Consider the following 22527-nt stretch of genomic DNA (forward strand, 5'->3'; position numbering starts at 1 on the left):
ACTGTTCAGACAAAGAAAATGTTAAGCTTAGTGAGCAGAGTCCACTGCGTATGAGCCTTTTAGATTTTGCACGCTGCTGGTATGCAGGTTGTTAAGCTTTATAAACAGAGTCCACTGCTTGAGAGCCTTTATAGACTCTGCTATGTAAACAGATTATTTGTTAAGCTTAGTGAGCACTGTCCTCCGCTTATGATCCTTTGTAGACTCTATGCTATTAGCGTGCAGAATGTTAAGCTTTATAAACAGAGTTCACTTGAATACTTATATAGACTCAGCTCATGCAAACAGGTTGAACGTTAAGCTTAATGAACAAAGTCCACTGCATATGAGCCCCTTTAGACTCTTCACTTCTGGCATATATTTTGTTAAGCTTTATAATCAGAGTACACACTTTCCATGCCTTTATAGGCTACATACAGTTAGCAGGCTACTTTGTTGAAGTTGGTAAGCCCGATCCAGAGCCTCTAAGCCTGTTCCTTTTTAACTCACTGTTCCTGCAGATAAAAAGGGGCAAATTTACTTACCCGGCCCATTCGCGATCCAGCGGCGCGTTCTCTGCTCTGGATTCGGGTCCGGCCGGGATTTAAGAAGGTAGTTCCTCCGCCGTCCACCAGGTGGCGCTGCTGCGCTGAAAGTCATCTCATCGCGCCGGAATGCACCACCTCGGACCAGGTGAAGGTAAGAGCTCCCCAAGCGACACTTTTTCGGTTTTTAAATGCGGCGGTTTTTCCGAATACGTCAGGTTTTCGTTCGGCCATGCCCCCCGATTTCCGTCGCGCGCATGCCGGCGCCGATGCGCCACAATCCGATCGCGTGCGCCACAATCCTGGGGCAATTCAGGTACAATCGGCGCAAATCGGAAATATTCGGGTAACACGTCGGGAAACCGCGAATCGGGCCCTTAGTAAATGACCCCCATAGACTTTCTCTGCTGAGTGATAAGACACCCACCGCTGGACGTTAGTGCATATGACCACCGCTGCTTCTTCTTTCCCCTGCAGTGCAGGCCTCAGATCAAGATGGCGGGCGCCACGAGGTATTGTGATGGGGACAACTCTTCCCGGCTTCTATACGGCCCCTCTCACAGCCGTTATCCTCATTTGTGCCCTGGGGACCGGAGCGCCTATTTTACCCCACCTTGCGCCACTTTGTTATTCCGCTGCCGTGCGGGCCTCCAGACAAGATGGCGGGCGCCACGAGGCACACCGCAGGAATTGGCGCCACTCCGATTCTGGACCGGCGTCTCTCCCGTACCGTCCACCTCACCGCTCCCCGGGTTCCGGATCTCTTGTGGAGTGCCCACCTCTGAGTCTTGCAGGTGAGCAGCCGTCTTTCACTCGCGGCTCCCGCCCGGCAGCCGCCTCTGCGCTCTCCGGTCTGTAAACTCCGGGGTTAGTGAAGCACTTCCCTCGCCGGTATGTACGTTCCTGCACTAATACCCGTCTAATTCGGAGGAATTTAATCCAACTGGGTCAGGATATTTCAGGATGGGCAGCAGGAGCTCGGTACCGTGCTTCCACTCACATCAGTGGTCAGGCCACGCCCCCCTGGGGCACCTTTATTAATGAAATAATTACTTAGTAAAACAGCCGGAGGCACTCAGGCACATCTCAGCTTCCCTGATTCTTAATTTATGCATGCCCCCTGCTTCAAGCCCTCTCCTGCTCCCGGCAGGGGAATTCCGAACCGGCCATTGACGTTAGAGCCGTGGCGTGGAGAGAGTGGTTTTTGCTCTCTCCTAGTTCCCCGGCCGGCAGCAGGAGGAGTCTTGCACTGGGGGACGTGCATAAAATAAAAGATGGGGAAGCCGAGAGACGCTTGGGCGCCATCTGCCTGAGTGCCACCGGCTGTTTTAAAAACTTATTATTTCATTCATAAAGATGCCAGAAAATGTGTTAAAGACATCCTCCTATCCCAAAATGGAACGAGTTGTCTAATTAGGACAATCGACCATTAGCAAACTTGTGGTAGATGTCCTTTAACAACCTCTGTTAATCTAATACAACAAGACAATAAACCTTACAAAATCCTTGCACTTTCTCTCTTTAACTTTTTTTATCAAAAAAAATAATTGTCTATGTTCCTGGGGAATCTCATATGGTCCACCATGACAATTTATATAATTTAGTAACCAATTTTTCACATTAACTCTTCTTACAGTACTTTCCTCACTAGACATGTTTACAGCCATACTAACAACCAAAAGTGCTATACACAATCAGAAGAACAGATATACTCACCAATCAGAGCCTTCAGAGCTTTGTTATGAGGGGTTGTTGGGTCCAAACTTCCTTGTGGGTAGTCACTTTGCTGGGGTAGGCACAGACTCCTTTAGGTCACAATCCTTAAGAGTTTTTTATGGTCACTTGTCACAGCACCAAAATGTTGTGATATGAATATGAAATGAAGTGATTATGAAGTAGTGGAATCGTCAGTCCACTTTATACCCCTCAACCAGGTAGTAATCCAGGACAGATAACTTTGGTTCTTCTTCCAGAGGCAAAGCTTACATTATTAGATTTCAGGCCCAGAGACCAACAGACATTGACAATGGTGTTAATATATATTGTCCATTCAGTCCCACATAGCAATCAGCCCTCCTTGGCTTCAGTGTTGCTTCCCTTCCATTCCTCTGTATCCTTTCACCCTCATATCCTTCCATTGGAAGATATCTTACTAGCTGAAACAAAGTTTCAAACTCAAGTCCCCACAGCTATATGGGCTTAATATTTGGCAAATGGGATGACCCATAGAGGAAGCCATGAACAGCCCTCTAGATGGGGTCACTTCAATTGCAAAATAAAATGGTGGAATATAACTGACATCTCATCCCCTCCAGGAGATGTTGTCTTTTCATGTTCCTATCTACATTGCACCTCAATAGTAAGGTGCCATAATTATCTCTCCCTCATTAACCAAAGCAACAGATGTTAAACAAGTTGTAATGCAAAAGCCTTCCATATCATCTTCCTGTACTGTATCTAGACAGAAATTGAAATAATATAAAATTATACTTTGAACAATCTATATTAAGGGTAGATGGAGACAAGAGGTGAGGTCACAATCTATATGGGAGGTAGATGGAAACACGAGGTGAGGTCACAATCTATATGGAGGGTAGATGGAGACACGAGGTGAGGTCACAATCTATATGGAGGGTAGATGGAGACACGAGGTGAGGACACAATCTATATGGAGGGTAGATGGAGACACGAGGTGAGGTCACAATCTATATGGAGGGTAGATGGCAACACAAGGTGAGATAGCAATCTATATGGAGGGTATATGGAGACATGAAGTGAGGACAAAATCTATATGGGGGGTATATGGAGACACGAAGTGAGATCGAAATCTATAAGGAGGGTAGATGGAGACATGAGGTGAGGTCACAATCTATATGGATGGTAGATGGAGACACGAGGTGAGGGCACAATCTATATGGAGGGGAGATGGAGACACGAGGTGAGGACACAATCTATATGGATGGTAGATGGAGACACGAGGTGAGGGCACAATCTATATGGAGGGGAGATGGAGACACGAGGTGAGAACAAAATCTATATGGATGGTAGATGGAGACACGAGGTGTGGACACAATCTATATGGAGGGTAGATGGAGACACGAGGTGAGGTCACAATCTATATGGAGGGTAGATGGAGACATGAGGTGAGGTCACAATCTATATGGGGGATAGATGGAGACACGAGGTGAGGACACAATCTATATGGAGGGTAGATGGAGACACGAGGTGAGGTCACAATCTATATGGAGGGTAGATGGAGACATGAGGTGAGGTCACAATCTATATGGGGGATAGATGGAGACACGAGGTGAGGACACAATCTATATGGAGGGTAGATGGAGACATGAGGCGAGATCACAATCTATATGGAGGGTAGATGGAGACATGAGGTGAGGTCACAATCTATATGGAGGGTAGATGGAGACACGAGGTGAGGTCACAATCTATATGGAGGGTAGATGGCAACACAAGGTGAGATAGCAATCTATATGGAGGGTATATGGAGACATGAAGTGAGGACAAAATCTATACGGGGGTAAATGAAGACACGAGGTGAGGACAAAATCTATATGGGGGGTATATGGAGACACGAAGTGAGATCGAAATCTATAAGGAGGGTAGATGGAGACATGAGGTGAGGTCACAATCTATATGGATGGTAGATGGAGACACGAGGTGAGGGCACAATCTATATGGAGGGGAGATGGAGACACGAGGTGAGGACACAATCTATATGGATGGTAGATGGAGACACGAGGTGAGGGCACAATCTATATGGAGGGGAGATGGAGACACGAGGTGAGAACAAAATCTATATGGATGGTAGATGGAGACACGAGGTGTGGACACAATCTATATGGAGGGTAGATGGAGACACGAGGTGAGGTCACAATCTATATGGAGGGTAGATGGAGACATGAGGTGAGGTCACAATCTATATGGGGGATAGATGGAGACACGAGGTGAGGACACAATCTATATGGAGGGTAGATGGAGACACGAGGTGAGGTCACAATCTATATGGAGGGTAGATGGAGACATGAGGTGAGGTCACAATCTATATGGGGGATAGATGGAGACACGAGGTGAGGACACAATCTATATGGAGGGTAGATGGAGACATGAGGCGAGATCACAATCTATATGGAGGGTAGATGGAGACATGAGGTGAGGTCACAATCTATATGGAGGGTAGATGGAGACACGAGGTAAGGTCACAATCTATATGGAGGGTAGATGGAGACACGAGGTTATGTCACAATCTATATGGAGGGTAGATGGAGACACGAGGTGAGGTCACAATCTATATGGACAGGGAAAGGGCTCCTACTTCCACTATGATATCCTTCATGTGTCGCTTCCCCGCTCAGGTCCGCCAGAGTTCACCATCTTCTTCGGTGCATGTAAGTGCATTGGATGCGACACAATTTGAATCTTAAATGCTGTGCTTAGTCCGAATCAGTGGGATCATTTACGGATGGTACAACCAACATAAAAGATGTTACATTCATTACATTGGATAATGTACACAACATTAAACTATTGCATGTAAGATGTTGTTTTATGTGATGAATATGGTTACCTGAAGTGTCATGAAATGTTTTAGTTGTTTTGATAAATGTGCAACATTTGCAGCATCTTGATCCACAGTGATAAAAACCCTGGTTGTGAAGCCAGGTTTTTTTTAGAGTGTCCCTCTCTGACCATTGAAGGGGACAAAATGTTGCCAAGAGTGCGACCCCTTCTAGCAACAACTCTATAACCACTAGTAAGGTTGTATTTGTTTGCATTTTGTCATCTTCCTTCCAGTAAATGTTCTTGTCTTTCCCCTCAGATCCCAGTCTCCCGCTGCTCAGATCCGTGTTTACCCGGAAGCAGGAAAAAGCCAGGAGAAACAACTCACATCTGCTGCTATGACTGCGTCCCATGTTCAGAGGGAGAGATCTCCAATGTAACAGGTACATGGTAGTAGGAGTAGTAGTGTCTGACCAGTGCTGAGGAGGATAACAATGTTCTAGAGGTGATGGGGTGGGGACATACAACAGATCAAACCCACTAAAAAGCCTGAAAACATAAACAAAATCCTACCCGTCTGGGTGCTAACTAAACAGAGTACCTCTAACTCACCACTAAAACATAAATGACGTCGCTGCTCCAGGCACAGGGGTCAGGGCTGTGTGTGCTCTCCAGCCTCCTTTCAGAGACAACACTCTTAGCTCTGCTCAGCAGCTTTATGCAGCCTGATTTATGCACCAACTGTGTCCAAGGTGCTGGACAACACAACCTCAGCACTAAGGCCATGCATAGTAGGAGAACCCAGGGGAAACATACCGCCCATCCACAGTTAACCCCTTCAGTGTCTCACAGGGGACATAATACAGGAACAAAGCAGCCATCAGAGGGTATATCAATATTACCACGAACAGTAGAGGCATAACTGTAGAGCAAACTAGGAGTGTTTTCAAAATCTACGTTGCTAGAATGACATCCAGGCAGCATTGGTCGGGGAAGAGTATTAAATAGTCATACACCTTAAAAACAAAACCGTATTCTCTTTATCACTGGACTACAGCAAACTGGGTCCTGAAGTCATCCAAGGGGGTGTGGCCTAGCTGTTAGCTTAGCTTCTGCTCCTTTCATTGATTTTGGATGGATTTTATTGCATCTTCCAACACAAGTTCCAGAGCCTCCACCTGGGGGATAAAAAGTTATCTATCCAGCCACGACAATCCAACACGCACCTTTAAAGGAAATCAACCGCTCCACTTGATGTTGATCCTCTGCTAATCTTGACTTGCCGGGATCACCTGGGAGCATGGGAAAGGGAGGTGCAGGTACGTGCATAATTAGCAGCCCTTAGTGCCCAACATCTTTTCCTGCGCTCCATGCTGCAAATTATAAGTTTATTTTCTAGGTTATCCCAGTGTGTCAAGACTAGAGGAGGACAGCGCTGGGATCAACAATAATAGGTGCAGAGGTGAGTGTTTTAAGTTTTTTTTTCATTTATTCTAATGATTGATTTTCATTAATGGCTGCCACACCTCCCTACCCAAGTGCTGTCTCTTCCACAGCCATCAAAGCCTCTTGTTTAAGCTCCGGTTACAGGAGTTACTTGAACCCTCCTTTGCTTGTGACTCTGTGCTTTAGTCTGGCGGAGAAGGCTCTCCAGAGCTCACCTCAAGTTAAAGTCACCTCCATCACCACCCCTACCTGTACTGGCTGATCTTGTAACCGTCGTGGTCCAGCAGTCCCGGCAGATTGGTCAAGTCACCACCATGCTTCGGCAATTGATGGCAACTCAGCAACAGCATCAAGCTCCTGCGGCTCCTCCTGCCACTCTGGTTAGCCTGCCTACCACTGAGACTATCCATTCCGTTTAAGTATTATGGGGACCCCAAGTTGTGCAGGGGCTTTATCACTCAGTGCTCCCTGCACATTGAACTTATGCCATCTCAATTTGTCACTGAACGATCCAGGGTGGCATTCATCATTAGCCTCCTCTCCGGAAAGGCTCTGGCTTGGGCTGCTCCCCTCTGGGACAGGGATGATCTAGTCACTGCTACTCTTGCAGCATTCCTCGGAGAATTCCAGTCCGTTTTTAAGGAAACTGCACGGGTGTCTTCAGCTGAGACTGCACTTCTGAACCTGCATCAAGGGAACTGTTCAGTTGGTGACTATGCAGTTCTGTTCCGTACTCTGGCTTTTGAGCTTATCAGGAACGATGCAGCCCTGACTGCAACCTTCAAAAAAGGACTTTCGAGACAAGTTAAATACGCACTGTCTGCACGAGACCTGCTGTCTACTCTGAGTGGTCTTATCACTCTGGCCACTCGAATCGATATTTGTTTTAGGGAGCAACCGCAAGCCCGGGATTGATGTTTGCCTCGCTTGGCACCTGCCTTCCAAAGGCCGCTTCAGCTCCCTGCCATGCCTGCTGCAGAGGAACCTATGCAGGTGGACAGAGTCTGACTTTCTGCCCAGGAACACTGTGCCAGTCCAGAACACTTCCTTGGAGCTTGTCCTGTCTGTCCTCAGCATCCGGGAAATGCTCGCACCTAGGGTTCTTGGGAGAAGTGAGAGCAAAGCTGCTCTACGCCTAAATATTCCCATCTTGCTCAGCTCTGGAACAGGTGTTCAGTTTCCAATTTCGGCTTTCTTGGACTCAGGCTCTGCATGGAACTTTGTGGATGCCACTGTGGTCTCCCGGCATCTACTCCACATGGTTTGCCTTGAGAAGCCTTTGGTCATCTCATCTGTCAGTGGCCAATCCTCTCTAACTGGGAAAGTACCGGCACCAAGCCTCTGTGCTTGCAGGTCGGTGCGCTATACAAAGAGAGACTGGGTGTCATTTACTAAGGGCCTGATTCACGTTTTCCCGACGTGTTACCCGAATATTTCCGATTTGCACCGATTGTACCTGAATTGCCCCGGGATTTTGGCGCACACGATCGTATTGTGGCGCATCGGCATGCACGTGACAGAAATCGGGGGGCGTGCCCGAACGAAAACCCGACGGATTCGGAAAAACCGCCACATTTAAAAAAGGAAATTGTGTCGCGGAGCTTGCACTTACCTTCATCCAGGATAGGATAGTGAACTTCGGTTCATTTCAGGGAACTTCAGAGCAGCAGCGCCACCTGGTTGACCTCAGAGGAACTGCCTTGATGAATCCCGGCCGGACCCGAATCCACCACAGAGAACGCGCTGCTGGATCGCGAACGGACCGGGTAAGTAAATTTGCCCCATTGTCTTTTTATGTGCTACAACGGTCCACTTCCTTCATCCTGTTGGGTCTACCGTGGTTGCAGCTCCAGGCACTCGTTCTTAACTGGAAGATGGGGGAGATCCTTTGTTGGGGTCCTGATTGCCATTCTTGCTCTATGAAGACATTGCTGCCTCTCTGTCCCTATGACTACCCTGTGGAACTGCTGCTGGGTAGGTCTCCTCCTTGGGGCCGGGTGTACCCACTCTCTCTGTGCCAGAAACCGCATCAATGTCAGACTACATCAAGGAGAATCTGCAGAGGGGGTTCATACGTAAGTCCTCTTCTCCAGCTGGTGCAGGCTTCTTCTTTGTGACCAAAAAGGACGGGTCACTCCATCCATGCATTGACTACCGCAATCTTAACAAGGTCACAGTTAAGAACCGTTATCCATTGCCGTTGATCACGGAGCTGTTTGACCGTCTACGTGGAGCCAAGATCTTCTCCAAACTGGACCTTTGAGGGGCCTAAAAACTCATTCGTGTCTGCAAGGGAGATGTGTGGAAGACCTCTTTTAATACCCGTGATGGACACTTCGAGTACCTGGTGATGCCATTCAGACGTAACGCACTATCCGTCTTCCAGGAATTCGTTAATGACATCTTTAGAGACTTGCTATATCCCTATATTGCTATATTGCATCGTGGTCTATCTGGACGAAATTCTGGTATTCTCAACGGACCTTGAGTCCTGCGTACGGCAAGTCCTCAGTCATTTAAGGGCCGATCGCCTTTTCGCTAAACTTGACAATTGTCAATTTCACCAGCAGAGTCTTCCATTTCTCGGTTATATCATCACCGACAAAGGTCTCCAGATGAATCCTGCTAAGATGTCTCCGGTTTTCAATGGCCTTCTCCGTTAGGACTATGTGCAATACAGAGGTTTCTGGGCTTTGTGAATTACTACCACCAGTTCATTCCGCATTTCTCCTCCCTGGTATCTCCCATCTTGGCACTTGCCAAGAAGGGCACCAACCCCTGACTCTTGCCGCAGGCTGCTGAAGGGGCCTTCTCTAAATTAAAGACTGCCATTACCTCGGCACCAGTACTCACTCAGCCAGATACAGAAAGGTCCTAAAGGCCACAGTCGCATGTGTGTTTTCTTTTCTAAGACTTTCTCCTCTGCAGAGAGGGATTACTCCATAGGAGATTGGGAACTATTGGTGATAAAACTGCCTAAGAAGTCAGTGCTTTAAAGAAATAGTGGTGTATGCTGACCTGTCAGCAGCCACACTAGCCTGACGCCGTGCTTTTCAACACCGCACAGCCATCTTTAGGGCACATGGAATTCAGAACCGCTGGGGATTTCCAGTTAAATTGCTAATAAGCAGAAATGGATCAAAATCAATGGATGACACTCCTGTAGAAGCCTACCAGTTGTGTAAGCAGTGGAAACACGTAGATGAAGAAACAGCTCAACCACCTAAACGTCCATCACCATCTCATCTGCAGGAGGAGAGGTACACAGTGGCTTACGGGAAAAAGAGGGCGACATGATCCGAGAGACTTGTCACCATATATTTTATCTCTGAAGTAGGACTGTGCTCCCTACCAAGTCTTCACTGTGGCCTTTACAAATAGCTTAATTCTACAACCGTCGCTTACACGTATTATCCGGTGCTCAGTGACCTAGACCCTATATGAACACACTTGTCCCCTTTCTCTGGTTGCTTTTGGTTACCGAGGTTCATTATTTTTCAGTGCTGTTGTTGATCTTCTTGTTTAGAGTCATCACTGCGTGCAGCTTCTATCTTATTCACAGCACAATTTCGCAGGGCGAGGTGCGAGTCTAGTCTGGGGGGCCGGCACCTCTTGAAATCACCATACTGTATATATCACTATTAAGATCTTTTTGTTGTCACTATGGTACTTACTAGAGATGAGCGAACACACTCGTCCGAGCTTGATACTCAGACGAATACTTCGCCAGCTCGAGAAAATGGCATCTCCCGCCGTTTTGATTTTTGGCGGACAGAAACAGAGCCAATCACAAGCCAGGAGACTCTGCACTCCACCCAGCATGACGTGGTACCCTTACACGTCGATAGCAGTGGTTGGCTGGCCTGATCAGGTGACCCTGGAATAGACTAGCCCCTGCCCGCGCTGCTCGCGTCATCCTCTGTCTGGATGCCGCTAGGGAGAGAGCTGCTGCTGCTGCAGGGATAGCGTTAGGCTGTTCTATTAGCTTACTGTTAGGCAGGAGTGAGTCTACAAGAACCCAACAGCCCTTGTTAGGGCTAGAAAAGCGTTATATTTTATTTTTTTTTTGTTTGCTTGTGGCTGGGCTTGCTGGCATTAGTAGTGCAGCTAGTACCATATTGTGAGGAATTTGCCGGGAGTCTTGCGAACGTTATATTTAGCTCTTAGTGACACACATATCCACCTCAAACACCGAAGTGGGACAATTTCTTAGGGGTTTGATTGAATTAGGCACAGTCTGACGATTTATTTTTTTTTTTCAAAACTTACAGTGACTTAAAATCCAGTTGTTGTGTGCTGTCAGTGTAGGTTAGAATCTAGGCATACAAGAACCCAACCGACTTTCTTAGGCCTACAATAGCGTTATATATATATACTGTTGATTTGCTTGTGGCTGGCCTTGCTGGCACTAGTAGTGCAGCTAGTACCATATTGTGAGGAATTTGCAGGGAGACTTGCGAACGTTATATTTAGCTCTTAGTGACACACATATCCAACACCTAAGTGGGACAATTTGTTAGGGGTTTGATTGAATTAGGCACAGTCTGCTTTTTCTTTTTTTTTTTTCAAAACTAAAAGTCATCAGGCACAGCACAAAATCCAGTTGTGTGCTGTCAGTGTAGGTTAGAAACTAGCCATAGCAATAGGATAGCATCGTTTTCTTAAAAAGACCAAAACACAAAAAAACCACACAAAAAATTTACAGTTTACACTTTAATTTTGAAAATGTTGAACCCGAGGGCTAGAGGTAGAGGACGAGGGCGTGGGCGTCCCACTACTGCAGGGGTCAGAGGCCGTGGTCCTGGGCGGGATGAGACGCCACCTGCTGATGAGGGAGCAGGGGAACGCCGCAGAGCTACTCTCCCTAGGTTCATGTCTCAAGTTACTGGGACCCATGGTAGAGGCCAGAACAGTGCGAAAAGGTGATGTCGTGGATTGTGGACAATGCTTCTAGCCATTTGTCCACCAGTCAGTCTTCCACGCAGTCCATCCATGTAACCGAAATCAGCACTCCTCCACATCAGCCTCCTTCCCCCCAGTCTGCCCCCTCCCAGGAAAATTTGGCATTTGAACCGGCATACTCTGAGGAACTGTTTTCTGGACCCTTCCCACAGTCACAAACCACTTGTCCTGTTGCTGCTGAGCTCTTTCCCGATGCCCAGGTTTTCCACCGGTCGCAGTCTGTGGGTGATGATGACATTGTTGACGTAGTGGAAGAAGTGTTTAAAGAGGTGTCGAACGATGAGGAGACACGGTTGTCAGACAGTGGTGAAGTTGTTGTCAGGGCAGGAAGTCCGAGGGGGGAGCAGACTGAGGGATCGGAGGATGATGAGGTGACAGACCCAAGCTGGGTTGATAGGCCAGGTGAACACAGTGCTTCTGAGACGGATGCGAGTCCTATACCAGAACAGGTTGGAAGAGGCAGTGGTGGGGCCAGACGGAGAGGCAGGGCCAGAGCTGGTGCATCAGCGCCAAATGTTTCACGTAGTGAAGCTCCCGTGGCGAGGGCCAGATTTTCTGACATCTGGAGGATCTTTAAAGAAACACAGAATGACCGACGGACTGTGGTGTGCAACTGTGCCACACCAGGATCAGCAGGGGTTCCACCCCTACTAGCTTAACCACCACCAGTATGCGCAAGCATATGAGTGCTAAACACACCACACAATGGAACCAAGGCCATTCACCTCCGGCCGGGCACACCACTGCTCCTTCCCCTGTGTCATCTGCTGCCTCTGCTAGTAAGCCCCCTGGCCAGGACCCCGGCACAAACACCTCCCGCTCGAAAACCACACTTTCGCCTCCACGATCCTCCACAGCATCCACCAATGTCTCCATGCGCAGCGTCCAGCTCTCTATACCCCAGACGCTGGAGCGCAAGAGCAAATACAGTTCCACCCACACGCCTAAGCCCTCAATGTCCACATCTCCAAATTACTGAGCCTGGAGATGCTGCCCTATAGGCTGGTAGAGACTGAGGCCTTTCGCAACCTCAAGGAGGTGGCCGCCCCTTGGTTTTCGGTCCCCAGCCGCCACTACTTTTCCCGATGTGCCGTCCCAGCCTTGCACCAGCACGTGTCAGACAACATCATCCGTGCCCTGACCAACGCCGTTTCTGACATGGTCCACCTAACCACGGACACGTGGACGAGTGCTGCGGGACAGGGCCACTATATATCGCTGACGGCTAGAGATGAGCGAGTGTATTCGAGTTCGAGCATTAAATTAATAAAAGACAGTGAAGAACAGTGTTTACACTGTTCTTCAACACATTACACATGTTTCCAGATGTTTTACTTGTAAGAATACATTGAAAATACACTATTCTTCACTTTCCAGGTGTGCAGGCGTGTCTCCCGCTAAGTTCGGAGATGTGCAAGAACATCTGGAATGTGAAGAATAGTGTTATTTCAATGTGTTCTGCACTTACATGCTCGTGTGTTCACTGTTTTAACTGTTTTTATTCTATTCTTCACTTTGCAGATGTGCGAGCATGTCTCCGAACTTATCGGAAGATGCGCGCACATCTGCAAAGTGAAGAATATCTGGAAACATGTGTAATGTGTTCTGTAACACTGTTCTTTTAATGTGTTCTGTCAGTGAAAAAATGCTCTGGTCTCCCATTGACTTTAATGGGGCTCATTATTCGGTACGAGCACTCGAGCATCAGGAAAAGTTTGTACCGAATAATGAGCACCCGAACATTTTAGTGCTCGCTCATCTCTACTGACGGCACATTGGGTTAACTTGGTGGAGGCTGGGACTGAGTCTGACCCTGGGGCTGCTCATATACTGTCAACGCCGAGGATTTCGGGGCGTACCTCGGTCACGGTCTTTCAGGCCTACTATGCCTCCTCCTCCTCACACCCCTCCTCCACCTCCTCCTCCGAATTACCATCCGTGGGCATGGTGCCATCAGTTGGTAGCTCTAGGCGCAGCAGCAGTGCAGTCGCTATACACAAGAGGTAGACCAGCACTGCCCAACAGTAACCACTGATCAAAACATGCCAAAATATGTAATCAAAAGCCACAAAAAGAACAGAGGCATGAAAAATAGATCAAGCAAATAATATCTTTATTAATAGAAAAATACACCACAAAACATGCTTAAAAACCTTTAAAAATTGTGAACAAAGTCACAAATGAATGACATCCTCGGGAAAGTGCTCAACACATGATAATGTGCAGCTCCCCCTACTGGCCACAATATAGTATACAACAATGTACAGAAATAAATATTATACATGGTGAGCTAATCAAATCTTTAGACAAGTCCATACAAATGCAGGATAACAACAAAAAGAGGGGTGAAACACAATAATGTATGGACACACAATTCAAGGATCAGCACAGAATCATGTACAAATAAGAAAGTTGTATACCTAAATGCTCAGGCCATGAGAGCGGGGTGCTGGGGATTGATGCCCCACGCGCATCGCTACCTCGTGGTAGCTTCCTCAGCTTCCTAAGCGACAGCAGGCAGTGCTCAAACTGCTGAGCATAGGCGATAAAAGGCACACCGCCCAAGAGCTATTACAGGGCATCACGCCGCAGACTGATCTGTGGCTGATACCGCTGAACCTGAGGCCAGGCATTGTTGTGTGTGACAACGGCCGTAACCTGGTGGCGGCTCTGCAACTCGGCAGACTGACACATGTGCCATGCCTGGCCCATGTGTTAAAACTCATAGTTCAGCGGTTCCTCAAGACATACCCCAATCTGTCTGATTTGCTTAAGAAGGTGCGCTGCATCTGTGCGCATTTCAGGAAGTCCAGCACAGATGCTGCCACTCTCAGGGCAGCGCAGTGCCGCCTCCAACTACCCGCTCACCGACTGCTGTGTGACGTCCCCACGAGGTGGAATTCAACATTAACCATGTTATCCAGAGTTTACCAGCAGCGCAGAGCGATTGTAGACTGCCAGATGTCAACTTCCACCAGAACTGGTAGTCAGGTCAGTCAGCTTCCTCAAGTCTACAATGAGGAGTGGACGTGGATGTCTGATATCTGTCAGGTGCTGAGTAACTTTGAGGAGTCAACACAGATGGTCAGTGGCGATGCCGCCATCATCAGCCTCACCATCCCGCTGCTTGGCCTGTTGAAAAACTCTCTGGTCAGCATGGAGCCGGAAGCTTTGCGCTCGTCACAAGAGACGGGGGAAGAAGATTCCCTTGTTGATAGCCAAAGCACCCTCAGGTCTGTTTCTCAGCGCATATCGGAGGAGGTGGAGGAGGATGAGGAGGAAGAGGAGGAGAATGTCGGCGAGACAGAATAGGGGACCATTGCTCAGTCCTTAAAGGAAACCTACCAGTTAGAATGGTAGGGGTAAGAAGTAAGTACCGAGCACCAGCTCAGGGTGAGCTGGTGCCGGTACTTACTTTCGTTAGTGTTATTAACCGCTGTATCGTGGTTTTAACACTTTTTAAACTTTAGAGCAGAAGAGGCTTCGGCACTGCGTGCGCACTATATAGGAAATGCCGGAGATGTTGCGCAAACACGGTCGCGCGCAGCGCAGAAGCCTCTTCTGCTCTAAAGTTTAAAAAGTGTTAAAACCGGGATACAGCGGTTAATAACACTAACGAAAGTAAGTACCGGCACCAGCTCACCCTGAGCTGGTGCTCGGTACTTACTTCTTACCCCTACCATTCTAACTGGTAAGTTTCCTTTAACTGTTCAGCGTGTATGGGCAGAAGAAGAGGAGTTGGAGGAGTTGGAGGAGGAGGAAATGGAGAGTCAGGCCAGTGAGGGGAGTGAATTCTTGCGCGTTGGGACTCTGGCGCATACGGCAGATTTCATGCTAAGCTGCCTATCCCGTGACCCTCGCGTTCAAAGAATTTATTCCAGTACCGATTACTGGGTATTCACTCTCCTGGACCCACGGTACAAGCAAAATCTTTCCACTCTCATCCCTGGAGAGGAAAGGAGTGTGAGAATGCATGAATACCAGCAGGCCCTGGTGCACAAGCTGAAACAGTATTTCCCTTCTGACAGCGCTAGCGGCAGAGTGCGTACTTCTGCGGGACAAGTAGCGAGGGAGAGTAGGCGAGCAGGCAGCTTGTCCAGCACTGGCAGGGGTACGTTTTACAAGGCCTTTGCCAGTTTTATGTCACCCCAGCTAGACACTGTCCCCAGTCTCGGCAGAGTAGGGCAGAAGGATGGTGAGGGAGTACGTAGCTGACCATACCATCGTCATAAATGATCACACAGCTCCCTACAACTACTGGGTTTCAAAGCTGGACATGTGGCACGAACTGGCGCTGTACGCCTTGGAGGTTCTTGCCTGCCCTGCCGCTAGCGTCTTGTCCGAGCGGGTTTTCAGTGCAGCTGGTGGCATCATCACCGATAAGCGTACACGCCTGTCGACTGACAGCGCTGACAGGCTGACGCTTATCAAGATGAATAAAACCTGGATTTCTCAGGATTTAAATTCTCCACCAGGTGAATGCTGATCAACCTGAATAATTCTCATGTATGCACTCCTCCTCCTCATTCTCCTCCTTCTCCACCTTCTCCTCCTTTCCTCCTCTTTGTACACTAAAGCAGAGCAACTGGCTATTTTTTGCCAGGGCCAACTGGCTCTAGCAATAGTACTCTATGTATTACATTTTTATAGAGGGCCACATTTGCGGTCTTCAGTATTGCAAATGTTTTGGGAGTGCCATAGCTATAGTACTCTATGAATTTAATATTTCTGAAGGGCCACCTAGTCGGTCCTCTGTTGTAAACAATTTTTGGGAGTGCCACATAGAGGTACTCTATGTATTTAATTCTTCTGGAGGGACACCTACCCGGTCCTCCGTTTTAAGAATTTTTTGGGCGTGCCACATACAGGTACTCTATCTATTTAATTTTTCTGGAGGGCCACCTACCCGCTCCTCTGTTTTGAAAACTTTCTTGGACTGCCACATACAGGCATTATCCAAATTTAATTGTCTCCATAGCAGCCTCCACACGTCGTCTTTATAGCAGCCTCCACACTTCGTCTTTATAGCTGCCTCCACACGTTGTTTCCATTGCTACCTCCACACGTCGTCTCCATAGCTACCTTTAAAAGTCGTCCACATAGCCGCCTCCATACAGCAAATGAGCAAATTTTGGGTTGTTTTAACAGTTTCCACATCAAACCGCCATGCTGTGATATCGACAAAATATCGACCGATATTACTTCAGCGCTACTTGCGCTTCTTTGTACATTCCCCTCCACCACCGTAACCAGGCCAAATAATTATAAGAAAAGTACTACACTTGATCTTACCCAGAAGGTTTTCAGAAATGCTGTTTGTAGCCCCCGCTTGCTTTGAAAATTATAATTTTTTTCAAAGTAAACACTTCGGGCCACCAGGTCCATTTTGGATGGGGAGGAGTCAAGAGGCAGGGGCTTGGACAAGCGAAAGCTCGCCTGGCAGCAGACCGCCAGCTCCATCCCAAGATCAAACTAACATCGTCTTAACTGCAGCAACCTCCTTACGTTCACCTCGGGTGCCATAACCGTCCCCATTGCCTCCACACGTCGTCTACATAGCAGCCTCCACACGCCGTCTCCATAGCAGCCTCCACACGTCGTCTTTATAGCAGCCTCCACACGTCGTCTTTATAGCAGCCTCCACATGTCGTCTTTATAGCTGCCTTCACACGTCGTCTTTATAGGTGCCTCCACACGTTGTCTCCATTGCCGCCTCCACACGTCGTCTCCATAGCTGCTTCCAAAAGACATCTCCATAGCTGCCTCCACACATCATTCCCTTAGCAAATGAGCTGTGTCAGGCTACATTTTCGGGTGTTTTACCGGCTGTGATTTTCTGCTACTATTTAGCCTGCCGCTGCTGCCGCTGCCTCTGTATGCTGTCTTCTATAGTGTCATGGTCAATTATTGGATTGTGGTTCAGCTGCGTTGCTTCCATGCGACACAAATTGGGGGCGTGCCATCGGATGATCTGATGGATTCGGACTTGCACTTACGTGCACCAGGAAGAAGGTGAACTCCGGAGACCTGGGTGGTGAAGCGACACAGGATATCGGGCGCACAATCTAAGTGACAATGCACTTACATGAACCAGAAAGAAGAAGGTGAACTCTGGGGACCTGAGAGGGGAAGCGACACATGCAGGATATTGGGAGCACAGTCTTAGTGACTCCCCACACAGGACATTATACACGGACAATGCACTTATATGCACCAGGAAGAAGAAGGTGAACTCCGGGGACTGAGGGGAGAAGTGACACATGCAGGATATCGGGCGCACGATCTTAGTGACTCCCCACACAGGACATTATACACGGACAATGCACTTATATGCACCAGGAAGAAGAAGGTGAACTCCGGGGACTGAGGGGAGAAGTGACACATGCAGGATATCGGGCGCACGATCTCAGTGACTCCCCGCACAGCGCATTATACACAGACAATGCACTTACATGCACCGGGAAGAAGAAGGTGAACTCCGGGGACCTGAGCGGAGAAATGACACATGCAGGATATTGGGCGCAGGATCTTAGTGACTCCCTGCACAGCGCATTATACACGGATAATGCACTTACATGCACCTGGAAGCAGAAGGTGAACTCCGGGAACCAGAGCGGGGAAGCGACACATGCAGGATATCGGGGGCACGATCTTAGTGACTCCCCGCACAGCACATTATAAATGGATAATACACTTACATGCACCAGGAAGAAGAAGCTGAACTCCAGGGACCTGAGCGGGGAAGCGACACATGCAGGATATCCGGCACACGATCTTAGTGGCTTCCCGTACAGCGCATTATACATGGACAATGCACTTACATGCACCAGGAAGAAGAAGGTGAACTCCGGGGACCTGAGCGGAGAAGTGACACATGCAGGATATCGGGTGCACAATCTTAGTGACTCCCTGCACAGCGCATTATACACAGACAATGCACTTACATGCACCAGGAAGAAGAAGGTGAACTCCGGGGACCTGAGCGGAGAAATAACACATGCAGGATATCGGGCGCACGATCTTAGTGACTCCCTGCACAGCGCACTATACACGGACAATGCACTTACATGCACCAGGAAGAAGAAGGTGAACTCCGGGGACCTGAGCGGAGAAGTGACACATGCAGGATATCGGGTGCACGATCTCAGTGACTCCCCGCACAGCGCATTATACATGGACAATGCACTTACATGCACCTGGAAGCAGAAGGTTAACTCCGGGGACCTGAGCGGGGAAGCGACACATGCAGGATATGGGGGGCACGATCTTAGTGACTCCCCGCACAGCGCATTATACATGGACAATGCACTTATATGCACCAGGAAGAAGAAGGTGAACTCCGGGGACCTGAGCGGGGAAGCGACACATGCAGGATATCCGGCACACGATCTTAGTGGCTTCCCGCACAGCGCATTATACACGGACAATGCACTTACATGCACCAGGAAGAAGAAGGTGAACTCTGGGGACCTGAGCGGGGAAGTGACACATGCAAAATATTGGGCGCACAATGTTAGTGACTCCCCGCACAGCGCATTATACACGGACAATGCACTTACATGCACCCGGAAGAAGAAGGTGAACTCCGGGGACCTGAGCGGGGAAGCGACACATACAGGATATCGGGTGCACGATCTTAGTGACTCCCCGCACAGCGCATTATACACGGACAATGCACTTACATGCACCAGGAAGAAGAAGGTGAACTCCGGGGACCAGAGCAGGGAAGCGACACAGGGCATTCTCGTTGGACAATGCACTTTGGGTGAACTCCGTCGGACGGGTAAATAAATGTGCCCCAATTTGTTAATTACAAGTTTACATATTTATGAACCAGAATGATATCATGTATGCTACTAACATGAACCAATAGAAGATTGGGAATATTCCCTTGAGGAATGTTAGTTTGTGTATAATTACCAGTCACTAGGAGAGACACTTCCCCCATCGGGAGACATTGCCCACCAGGAGATACCGTCTCCATCACTAGAGATCACCATCAGTCCTTTGTCTCCATCCAGCAACAAAGACTCTTCATTCATTGCTCTGCATCCCACCAGACTGTTACTTTAATTTTATTTTTATTTTACTTTTTGTAATTCTATTTGTATTTTTAATTTTCAATCTAAATGGTATTTTTTACTGTATTTTTGTTAAAACCCATTAAATGCTTTTTACCTTTCATTTGGAATGAGGAATCACTTCTCATTTTCTGAACATGGCTCAGCCGTGCGGCTCTTAAAGCTCAAATTAAGAATTGTCTAAATATCTATAAATACATATTGAACAGGTTTATCTTCCTATACGTGTTTGTGTGATGTTTCTATATATATTTACTTATTTATTTTTTAATCAGACATAAATAAAAGTTACATTTTATCTGACACTTATCCAATTTCTCTTTGCCCCCGGCACTTTAAAAACCTTTAGGCTGCATGCACACTGCCGTGAGCCCGCTGCACCATAGCACGGCGGGCACATGGCAGCACGGGGAGAAGAGGAGGAGGTGAGCGCAGCTCTCCCCCACCCCTCTCCATAGCAATGTGTGGCCGCGGCGCCGTAATACGGGAAAAGATAGGACATGTCCTATCTTTTCCCGGGCTACGGAGCAATACGGTGCTGCACGTGTGCTGCACCGTACCGCTCCCGTAGGGCGCCGCAAGCCCATAGAAGTGTATGGGGGACGTATATCGGCCGCATATACGTCGGCCGTATTTACGTCCCCCATACTGTAGTGTGAATGCAGCCTTATTCTGACACCATCAACAGTCCTAGAATTGAGGTGTCAGGTTCAAACCTACACAGAGGTGCAAATGCTAAACATGTCATAAATCTCACATTGTAAAAATCATTTAATAGTTCACAGTAAACATGACACCCAAATATAAGGCACTAAGTGCAATTACTCCTTAAAATATAAGATTATGTGATATTCCTACAGATGCTGACAACTGTATACAATGTGAAAGTGATGAATGGCCGAATGAGGAGAGAGACCGATGTCTCCCCAAAGTGATAGAATTCATCTCTTACCAGAATGACCCAATGGCTTCTGTATTCTCCGGTCTCTCGCTCTTCGGATGTCTTGTGACCGGCTTCATATTCACAATATTTATTTCCTACCGGGACACTCCTATTGTTAGAGCTAATAACCGGAACCTGAGTTACCTCCTCCTGGTCTCCATCTTCCTCAGCTTCCTCTCGGTCTTCTTGTTTCTTGGTCGTCCCAGTGATGTCACTTGTAGATTACGTGAAACCAGTTTTGGAGTTTTCTTCTCAGTCGCCGTCTCTTCACTTCTCGCCAAGACTGTGATGGTTTGGATTGCTTTTAAGTCCACCAAGCCTGGAAGCCCCTGGAGAAGATGGCTGAGTGTGAAGCTGCCCTACACCATAGTGTTGTTGTGTTCATCCATACAAGTTGTCATCTGTGTTATCTGGTTGTCTATTTCTCCCCCATTCCAGGACCTGGACACTCAGTCTTCTCCTGGGAAGATCATCATTCAGTGTAATGAGGGGTCAGATATCTGCTTCTACTCCATGTTGGGTTATATGGGGCTCCTGGCAGCGGGCAGCTTTCTTCTGGCTTTCATGGTGAGGACATTACCGGACAGTTTTAATGAGGCCAAGTACATCACCTTCAGCATGCTGCTGTTCTGCAGTGTCTGGATCTCCATGATCCCGGCTTATCTGAGCACCAGAGGGAAATACATGGTGGCTGTGGAGATATTTGCAGTAATGGCTTCCAGTGCTGGACTCTTAGGTTGTGTGTTTTTCCCAAAATGTTTTATCATTTTATTTAGATCTGAAAACAATAGAAAAACTGATCTGCTGGGGAGAAGAAGAGAATAACTGTATAATTTTATTATCAGTAATATAGAATATAACAGCAATTTCAATCTTATCAAGGTTTTCTCAAGAAAGAAAATTCTCAAATCTCAATTCTCTAGTGATGTTAACCCAATAAAGATAAATTTTAACCCATAACTTCACAATTTTACTTGTTTTATTGCTGTTTTAGCTCCTATCACTCCATAGGCTGGTCAATGTAAAACTCCAGCATATGGGTACAGACTCTCTAAGCAGACACACTGGGCCCATTTACTTACCTGTTCCTGACGCGATTCACAAAGATCCTGCCCCCGATATCCTGCATGTGTCGCTTCCCCGCTCAGGTCCCCGGAGTTCACCTTCTCCTTCCTGGTGCATGTAAGTGCATTGTCCGTGTGTAATGCGCTGTGCGGGGAGTCACTAAGATCCTGCTCCCGATATCCTGCATGTGTCGCTTCCCTGCTCAGGTCCCCAAAGTTCACCTTTTTCTTCCTGGTGCATGTAAGTGCATTGTCCGTGTATAATGCGCTGTGCGGGGAGTCACTAAGATCCTGTCCCCGATATCCTGCATGTGTCGCTTCCCTGCTCAGGTCCCCAAAGTTCACCTTCTTCTTCCTGGTGCATGTAAGTGCATTGTCCGTGTATAATGCGCTGTGCGGGGAGTCACTAAGATCCTGTCCCTGATATCCTGCATGTGTCGCTTCCCCGCTCAGGTCCCCGGAGTTCACCTTTTTCTTCCTGGTGCATATAAGTGCATTGTCCGTGTTTAATGCGCTGTGCGGGGAGTCACTAAGATCCTGGCCCCCATATCCTGCATTATCCTGCATGTGTCGCTTCCTTGCTCAGGTCCCCAAAGTTCACCTTTTTCTTCCTGGTGCATGTAAGTGCATTGTCCGTGTATAATGCGCTGTGCAGGGAGTCACTAAGATCCTGCGCACGATATCCTGCATGTGTCACTTCCCCGCTCAGGTCTCCGGAGTTCACCTTCTTCTTCCTGGTGCATGTAAGTGCATTGTCCGTGTATAATGCGCTGTGCGGGCAGTCACTAAGATCCTGCTCCCGATATCCTGCATGTGTCGCTTCCCCGCTCAGGTCCCCTGAGTTCACCTTCTTCTTCCTGGTGCATGTAAGTGCATTGTCCGTGTATAATGTGCTGTGCGGGGAGTCACTAAGATCCTGTCCCCGATATCCTGCATGTGTCGCTTCCCCGCTCAGGTCCCCGGAGTTCAACTTCTTCTTCCTGGGGCATGTA

At 48.0% G+C, this 22527-nt stretch overlaps 1 protein-coding gene across 1 annotated transcript; it reads left to right on the forward strand.

Annotated features, from left to right (window-relative positions):
* Positions 1–1019: 1019 nt before the first annotated feature.
* On the forward strand, positions 1020–21296 carry LOC140133609 (vomeronasal type-2 receptor 116-like). The gene is made up of 7 exons (XM_072154038.1): positions 1020–1036; positions 5334–5482; positions 7096–7332; positions 7376–7597; positions 7691–7809; positions 9056–9143; positions 20389–21296. The coding sequence occupies exons 1-7, from the start codon at positions 1020–1022 to the stop codon at positions 21294–21296; spliced, it is 1740 nt and encodes a 579-aa protein (XP_072010139.1).
* Positions 21297–22527: the final 1231 nt, after the last annotated feature.

Source organism: Engystomops pustulosus, chromosome 1 (assembly GCF_040894005.1).
Source record: "Engystomops pustulosus chromosome 1, aEngPut4.maternal, whole genome shotgun sequence".
Taxonomy (NCBI): domain Eukaryota; kingdom Metazoa; phylum Chordata; class Amphibia; order Anura; family Leptodactylidae; genus Engystomops; species Engystomops pustulosus.